We start from the raw sequence: 8,934 nt of genomic DNA, 5'->3' as shown, positions 1-8,934 counted from the left end.
GCGCGTGATGCTGATGTAGTCACAGCGAGCTGTGATTGGCGGCGACTGCTTGTGGTACCAGCGTAGAGCGAAGGGACATTTGAATGGCGCCGGCTACTTTGTAGGCTCACGTGATTGGGACGACTTCCATAGGATGCATGGCATCTACTCTTTCTTTGCGCTGGTGGTTGGACGGTTGATACTCTACGTCCTGCTGTGTGTTTTGCTTGCGTGTTGCCAATAGGCCCTGGACTACCTATGCTCCTTTCTGCGGCATTGCCTGGTTTTGGCTCATAGTTTGCATAGAGACCTTCTAGATGTCCTATACAGCGCATGAAGGTTGCGCGGTCGATCTTCACTACAGAAACATCCTCAAGGGCCTTGACGGTTGCAGCACGGGGGGCATTGCGCAGCAAGGCAAGTTCACCAAAAAAAGTGCCTGCCTTCAACGGAGGGCAGACACGGACTTGCTCCCCCTCAACCATCTTCAAACACTCAACAGTCCCTTGTTCCAAGATGAAAAATTCATCTCCATCATCACCTTCTATTATAATCTCATCACCTGCGTCGTAGTCCTGTGGTTTCAGCGCATCGCAGATTATGTCCTTGGTCATAGTATCTAGGTTCTTGAATAGCGACACCTTGGAGATAAAGCCCGCATAGAGCAATCTCTGCTTGGAGGCTGTATTCTGCAGAATGGCTTTGAATGTCATTCGATCAAGGCACCATGCTGTGACCTCATTGAGGGTGGTGACATTGGCACCGCGTGGTCGCTCGTAAAGAAGGGCCAGTTCCCCAATATGGCGCCGGGCCGGCGCACGGCTATATTCGGTCCCAGCATAGTCCGGAATATCCATGACTTTCCCAACCCCATCAATAGTAACCACGCAATTCCCACCCTCGACGATGTAAAAGAGGTCGCCTTTATCTCCCTGAGTGATAAATTGAACGCCTGGGCTCAGAGTCTTGAAATACATGGCGTTGACGAGGAGAGAGCGCTCCTTCCGCGTAAGCTGACTCATAAAAAATAGGCGACCGAGGGTGTCTGTGAGAAAACTCACTTGCTCCTTGGTCTTGTCATAGTAAGGTGGTGACCAATCATCCTCGACAAGAACACGGTCTGCGGTAACAGCGGCGCGCTTCATTGGACTGCAATTTGGTTTGACGAACTTAAAATCCACATAATCAGCTTCGTCATCAGACGAATCTGACTCTGTGCCGTCAACAAGAGTCACCTTGGACCGGCGCTTTTTCCGGTTGTGTTTCCTGCCGTTCAAAGAACAACTAAGTTTCATCTTTTCATTCGGACTTGGTGCTTCGTCACCATAATCCTTGTGAACCGCTTCAATCTGCCCAATCGTTCGGTCAAATGTATCACGGTCGATGCGAAGCACACACACAGCCTCAAGTGCTTTAACTGTGGCTGATCTTGGAGCATTGCGCAGAAGAGCCAGCTCACCAAAGAAGGACGAGACGCCGAGGGGTAGACAAACACGCTTTTGATCTCCCCTGACCATCTTCAGACACTCAACAGTGCCTTCCTCGATGATAAAGAAATCGTCTCCATCTTCGCCTTCGCGCACGATGATATCGCCAGCATTAAAGTCGATTGGCTTGAGGGCGTCGCAAATGACGTGTTTTTGATAAATTGACATGCCCATGAAAAGAGGGACTTTGTCAATAAATTCTGCGTACAGGGTTCTCTGCTTTGACGCAGAATTTTCAAGGATTGACTTAAATATCCTACGCTCTAGTGAAAGAACCTCCAAGTCTGTCGCCGCAGTGACGGAAACGGGAGAAACTTGACCATACAGCAGCGCAAGCTCACCGACATGAAGTCTCGGTGGCCCATCTGGAAAATCTGGGTCAATGGCCGGGATGTCGCTAATTTTCCCGCGTTCCTCTGTCGAGACAAAACAACTACCGTTAGTAATTATGTAGAATGTGTCACTAGAATGCCTCTCTGTCACGAGGCATTCACCGGCGAGGATTGACATTGGCCGCATTGCATTGGTGATCAGGCGTGTCTCCTTGCGTGTCAGGTGCTTCAAAAAGAAAATCTGCTGTAATTGTTCGGTAAGAAAACTAATTTTGTCTGGGAATTTCTCGTAGTGAAGTGGGTGCCAGTTATCTTCGATGATTATTTTCTCCGAGGAAACCGCCTGTCGTTTTGCCGTGGACCGCTCAACAAATCTGAAGTCAGCATAGTCTGACTCCGAGTCTGTCGTTTTATCCGATGCGCTAGAATCAGATTCGGAAGATCCCTCCGTTGAATTCTCCTCAAATGAGTTGTCAAGAAGTGCGTGTTCATCAAATTTCGATGCTTCCAAGAGCTTCGCTGGTACCCCCATCTTGATGAACCATGGATTTACCATCTTGTCACATTTACTCCCGTCTGCTTGCTCTGATGAATCTTTGGGGTGAGTTGAAAGCCGCTGCTGTGAGAGAGTGTCAGCTTTGATAGAGTCAAGTTCAACCCAGACAACATCATCGTCATCATCACTCAGGTTGGACTCGAGATCTGCCATGCCGTTTCCGTTCTGTGGTTGATCCATGCGCTCGGACAACGCTAGTTCTTGGACCTTTGGGCCTCGTCCTCCACAGTCACTTAAAAAAAAATCGTTGGACTCATATGGGACGTTATCAAGCTCCAATCTTGAGCTCAGGGTGTTGTAGGCGCTTTCGGAACCAATGAATGGCGGCGAATGGGCGCGATGCTGTGTATGCTCTTCGATTGGCTGCAATGCAGCAGCAAGGCGATTGAAGTCTTCAAGCATCTTCAGCGAGGCATTCATTGCCGATTCGTTTTCGTCCGACCCACCACGAAAAGAATGGCGCACAAGGAGTGAGAGAGTGCCAGATTTGGTGATGAGGTTCGATTCATATTGACGCCGCGCTAGAAGACGATGTGCTTCTGATGTCGCAGCAACAAGCCAAATTTTCTCCTTAACGATCCTGCGCCGAGATAGTTGCGCAATAAGTTCTGTTGCGTCCTGAAGCACCTCCCGGGTCTTCTTTTTTTCGACTTTACTGAGTTGGAAGAAACACCAGACAATATTTTTCTCGGCAGTTCCATGGCGCACGACGAGTGTCGGGTCTTCGAGAAGGTTACATTCTTCGCCTGCCGCTTTACCAAAACTCGACGTTTCATCACCTCGTCCACCCGCTGCAATTATTGCGGGTTCGTGTTCTTGTGACGTAATCGGTGGAGCCTCTGCAAGTTGTGAGGTAGGAGCGGCACGTCCTGAAGGGCTGCCATCACGTGGTGGCAGGCCACGACTCGATAGAATAGTCTCATCACAAACTGCGCTCATGGATTTCATGTCAAGATTCAACTTCCCAACTGGCGCTTCACTTACTACTCCCTTGCAATGTGTTGTGCTGATGAATTCGTCAAAAGCACTGTTTGGTCTTGGGGTCACAGCCGAACGAGCAGAGGTTGTCATGGAAACCTGATTCTTATTGATAACGACAGAGGTTGAGAGTGGTGGACTGAGCGACCGGGGACTCACTTGGTCTGACGATTGAACTTTCGCACAGCGTTCCACAGGTCTGCGGCGCTGGAGCTCGAGACGGGCAATCTGAATCAACTCGACTAGCATATTGAGTTCGGTTGCAATCCGGTTGCGCTGTACTGGGTCAACTAGGAGGAGGGCAAGGGTAGCGACGGACCAGCCACGTAGTATGTTTGACGTCGCCTCACATCGGACGAGGCCTGAGGAGACCGTATGTATGGCGCCAACAACGGCTGTGTCAATCTTTTGACGAAGCATATCATGGTTCCGTGCAAATGCGTACAGGACGGCATACGAACGAATGAAAGCACTATACCGCCAGAAGGCAATACCCTGCCCTCGACCTGGTTTCTTCATTAATGTAGCACGTTTAGGCGAGGCAACGCTCGTCACTATTTCAATAGCACCCTCGTTTCGAAGTCGCAGGGAGATTTCAGGAGAATCTCCACCACGTTCGGCGATCACACGAAGTGCGCACATAGCAATGGTGCTCAATTCGTAGTTCGCGCACATCGAGGCATCATCGTCGTCGTCAATGTCGTCTACATGCAGAGTTTCCTGACCACGTCGTGTCTCGAGGGAAATTAGTGCTGTCAGAACACCGAGCTTAACGACCTGTAACCAGTCGCATGAATCAGAGGGGACCAGAACAAGACAGAAGAGAGCCCGTGCAATGGCCACAGCTTCAACTGGAATGTATTTCTCACGGGCATGTTCAACAGCCACTGAGACCAGGCTGCAAACAACGGAGGTAGATCGAGAAACGGTCACCCGGGTATCAACGTCCCAAGCGAGCAGACCAAGAGAGACTTGCGCACTGAGTGAAACCATAGGCTGGTTTCTCTCCAGCGTGAAGGCAGCAAGGGCGTCCAAGGTGCGTGGATCTGCGGCGAGTTTGGCGCGGTAGGTACCTTGTCGTGCACAACGCTCGATCGCGGTGATGCACGACCTAGTCTCACCATTTAGCTGAACGTCTGAGGGCTGGGTGTATACGATGCCGACAAGCAAGGCAAGAGCTCCGACGTCAACCGCGACTGCACAACAATCAGCGGTAGCAAGTACGAGTCTACAGGCAATACGAGCTACGCAGTGCCGAAGCATATCTAGTGCACCACAATGTCCATCATTGTGGTCGTGCCATGACTTGCTGCGCTCTGACACACGAAGCCGCTGCAAATCAGGCAGGCCTTGAGTAGCAGAGCCAGGGACACCCACTGTTGTAGACACATTCGTCGATTCCCAACCAAATTGTTTATTTGTCCGAGCAAAGAGCACGCGCAAGCACACTGGTCGACCGGTGAGCAAGGTGCGGCCTGCCGCCGTTGCAGAGATGCGTGCGAGTGCGCATGCTGCATAAGCACGTGTTTGAACATCATCAACGCGACACATGCGAACAAGTGTTGGCATGAGACCCTGGGCATTCATGTCGGCCAAAGCCGACGCCATGACTCTCGCTTGCCCTCGAGGTGCGAGGAGATTCGCTAATGCTGCGGCACAGGAGCGCCGGGTAGTGTCGTGAGACGCGCGGACAGCGCCGATCATTGACACGGCGGCTACCACTCGTTGATCCTGGAGTGCCTGAACCAATTCACCTTCGCCGTCTTCTGCAACAGTCGAACATATGTTGCAAAGCGCATGCGCGCATGCGAGCTGGTTATCTTCTCCATACGATGTATCTGAGAGCAGTCCCAGAGCCTGTGCTGCCTTCGAGAAGACCATCGCACGCCGCGCGCGAGGCTCTAGGCTAAGATTTGCCAGTGTGATTGCACAGCAGAGCCGACTTTGAGCAACAAACTCTCGAGCACACGGCGGTTTTGGCAACCCATCTCCGGTGTACGCCTCCCTTGCTACATTTCCTTTGACGTAGAACTCAAGATTGAGCTCGCTTTTGCCATCGCGACTTGACGATGACTTATTAAATGCGACAACAATTCGTTCTTCAGACTTGCGATTAGATCGCAGAGTCACTTGCAGCAACACTTGGAGTATGCCATGTTCGAGGAGGGAGCTGCGACAGAGTTCGTCATAGGAGAACACTGTGAATAGGCTGGCAGCCGCTGCTCGAGCACCAACATCGACCGTTTCATACCATAGGAGTGCTGCAGGTATGACGGTTCGTGCGACCTCCAAAATCGCACCCGGCTCTAGAGCAACTTTTCTGAGGGCCACAAGTGTGCGCATGCCTAAGTTCACATAGTGCACGTCGCTAGCTAGAATTGGATTCACGCATGACACGTGCAATCGAAGTGTATCCACAAGGACAGCCATAGTTCCTGTCGCTGTTGATATGCGTGCATTTAGTGCTTTGTTCTCATCTACAGCGAGACGTCCTAGTGCTGCGACACAGCAAGCTAGACACCACGGTGGTGAATCCATATTTGGTGCACTGCTTCCTACCGTGACCCAGCCCTCAGCAATGAGCTCCTTGACTCTCTGGGCAAGTCGCACAATCCCGGGAACGAGAGCGCGAGATACCGCATCGTCTTCACGAACAAGCTGAAAAGCTGTTACTCGTTCAAATACTAGCGCACAAGCGCCAATCAGGGCCTTATTCAGTGGCATTTCTGAGGGTGGACCGCCCCCCATACTTGCCCCTCCACTCGGCGTGACATCAAGGGGTTCAGGGCTTGAGAGTGATTGTAGGTGGCGCTTGTTTTTGCTGCAGATGGTCGGTGTTCCGGAGGTAGTTCCCAGGGCCCCAGACTGTCTCCGTGGCACAAAGGCATCATCAGGACGCAGAGAACCCCGCCGCCGGCCACGACCATCATCATCTTCTCGGCTCGATGGCTGTGAAGCAAGAGTTTCATCAAAGTGCCATAATCCGATTGGTAGATTAACCTCGTGATGGCAACACATTTGCACAACCGTAGTGAGGGCACCAGAACGCACTGATGATGCTAGGAGTGCAACGCCATGTGTCGTATCGCTCAAAAGAAGTGCAAGCGTGAGAAGAGCGAACCGAAGTGCCTTGTCGTGACGCTCCTCGTCCACACTACGCACGAAGGAGCGGCACGTCGCTGGGTTTGCACCGTCGCCAAGACAGGCACGCAGAAGATCATGCGCAGCGCAGGAACCGTCATTACCGTTCACGACGCAAGAATGCTCGCGTTGTTCTTTCTTGGTATATATCCGTGCAAGGCTCGTGCGCCCGGCAGCGGCAGAAGCCCACATGCTCGCAGCCCGTGTACCTTGCATGGCTGCCCGCATTGAGGCAGGAACTTTACCGGTGGGACCATTTGCCATGGTCGATTGCACGGCAAGAGCCAGAGTGCGCGCCGAGCGATCTCGCTCGAGTATGTCATGCGCACCAGGGGCCTCCGATAGGAGTGCAAGCATCGTTGCGGCACGGCCAGCAGCGCGTGCTACCGAACTTCGTGTTGACGAAGGCCGGCGAAGCAAGGCAAAGATGGCACGCGGGGCACCGGCATGAATCATGTCGATGCGCACAACAGGATTGTGAGCAAAGCGGAGCAAGATGCTAATACAACATTCGCGGACACCGTCGTCCTCATCAGTCTGATCGGGAAGATCTGAAAGTTCCACACCATGACGAAACGCAGTGGCTTGAAGTTCCATGAGGGCTGCAGCCGCAAGCTGTCCAACACGCTGTACGACACCCTCCTCGATCATCCGCAGGACCAGGGCCGGATGCGTGGCAATGTTGCGCAATGCACGAGCAACAACAGATCGCACCTTGGCATCGGCCTGAATGCCGGGCATCTGCACGAGTGCACGCGTCACCCGCTCCATCTGTGGATAGATATCCCCAGTGCAGGTCAAATTGAAAAGCGCACGCGCAACACCTTCAGCCATTCCTACGTGTCGCTCAGCAGCATTGAGAAGAAGAAGATGAACCCCCTTCTCAACTAGCCGCCCTTCCCAGCGTGCTCCATCAGCTGCAAATGTGGCATCATGCTCCACTGCAGTGAGCTGGATGAGTGCAAGCGCTGCATCCCTTGGAACGGCATGGACTATGCTCGTGTGTTTGCGCATAATACGCGACTTGAGAATACCCCCCGCAGCTGCCGCCGCGAGGCCTCCACGTTGTGATCCATGATTCATGAACGGTTCTATTGCCCCTGGTACGCCATTAGTCGCAGTCGAGACGTCTCCTTCATCGGTGTCTTCGCTGAGTAATTCACGGAAAGTGCTGAGAACATGCGGCTGTAATAATGCGTCCCTAAATGGGCTCCGTGTTGCCAATGTGCGCAGTGAGATGGCAGAAAATTTACGTGTGTTGTCGTCGTCTTCAAGTGCGAGTCGCGCGGCCGCATCGACTGCACCCTCAGCGACAAGACGTTCGTCGTTTCGTTCACAGTTGCACCATCGCGCGATGGTCTGTGCGCACTGTCTTTTTTGGTCACGCTCATGATGTTGCCGTCTCATTGCTAGAAGCTGTGCCATCTGTGCTTGCATAGCGAGGTGCTGACCGACTGTTGAAGACCTCAGTCGCGAACGCCGAACATTTGTCTCGTGGCGCTTAAGCTGCTCTAATGCCTTCATCGCGGCCTGCGCAACTGCAGATGCAACTTCACGGTCTCTCGCGGCAGCGCGCGCATCCGAGAACACATCTCGTGGGTTCACTAATGGCTTTCTTGACCTCCAGTCTATTCTATGTGTTGCAATGGATTGAATCTTTGAGTTAATCATCTCGCTCACAAACCGACGCATGGTTCCGTCTTTGTTGTATATGGTTTTTCGCGGTCGCAGTACGGCTATGACGTCACTTGTTTGAGCTGCCGCGCTCTCATTGGGAAGCTTGTCTACTAAGCCGAGCGAAGCTTTGTCTTTGAATGGGTCGCGTTGTGATTCGTAGGGACTTGCTGGGCGATGCCGAGATTGCCGCTTCGGTCCCTGTAAGCGTTCACTCAGGGGCATCGATGACAGCGCATGAGACTTTGTCCTGTACACTTTTCCCTCAAGCACATTCCGACGCGCATTGAGCAGCAGTTGCTCTGATGGTCGTTTTGCAATAGGCACATGGTATCGTGCTTGTTTGTTTCGTCTGCTGATGGAATTTGTTGAGCTGACTGAAGCCCGAGACTCTGCGGATGTCCATGATGCATGCGACGAGGCCCATGAAGCATGCGACGCGGCATCGAGATGCTTTGGCAATTGCCTTCCGACTCCCTCGTCACCGCGGCTCGCGAGAGCCTCTCTTGTCACCGTTGTCGATGACCCTGAAGGCGCATCTCTGATTGTGTGGCGTGATGTATTGACCTGAGCGTACTGGATGCCTTCCGAGGGTGGCAACCGAGAGGGACATGTCAATGAAAAAAGGTTAGAGGTCAGGAGATCAGAGCGCCAGATGTTGCTCACATCCTCCTCCTTCGGGAGCCGAATGCGGCCACCCAGTTTCCGCGTGGTCCATCGATGCTTATCCGAGGGAGAAAGGTCCATAATGCTTATCGAGGGGAACGCAAATCGAAGAGGCTTCTGG

At 52.7% G+C, this 8,934-nt stretch overlaps 1 protein-coding gene across 1 annotated transcript; it reads right to left on the bottom strand.

Moving 5' to 3' along the window:
- Positions 1–299: 299 nt before the first annotated feature.
- On the bottom strand, positions 300–1,688 carry AURANDRAFT_3421 (hypothetical protein; the record flags this gene model as incomplete). Its single annotated transcript, XM_009043256.1, has 2 exons — positions 300–716; positions 1,380–1,688. Coding segments are annotated over 2 exons (726 nt in total), but the record flags the coding sequence as incomplete, so codon positions are not given.
- Between the last annotated feature and the right edge of the window lie 7,246 nt (positions 1,689–8,934).

Source organism: Aureococcus anophagefferens, assembly GCF_000186865.1.
Source record: "Aureococcus anophagefferens unplaced genomic scaffold AURANscaffold_47, whole genome shotgun sequence".
NCBI lineage: Eukaryota > Pelagophyceae > Pelagomonadales > Pelagomonadaceae > Aureococcus > Aureococcus anophagefferens.
The sequence above is the reverse complement of the archived record's forward strand: the minus strand, read 5'-3'. Positions and strand labels throughout refer to the sequence as shown.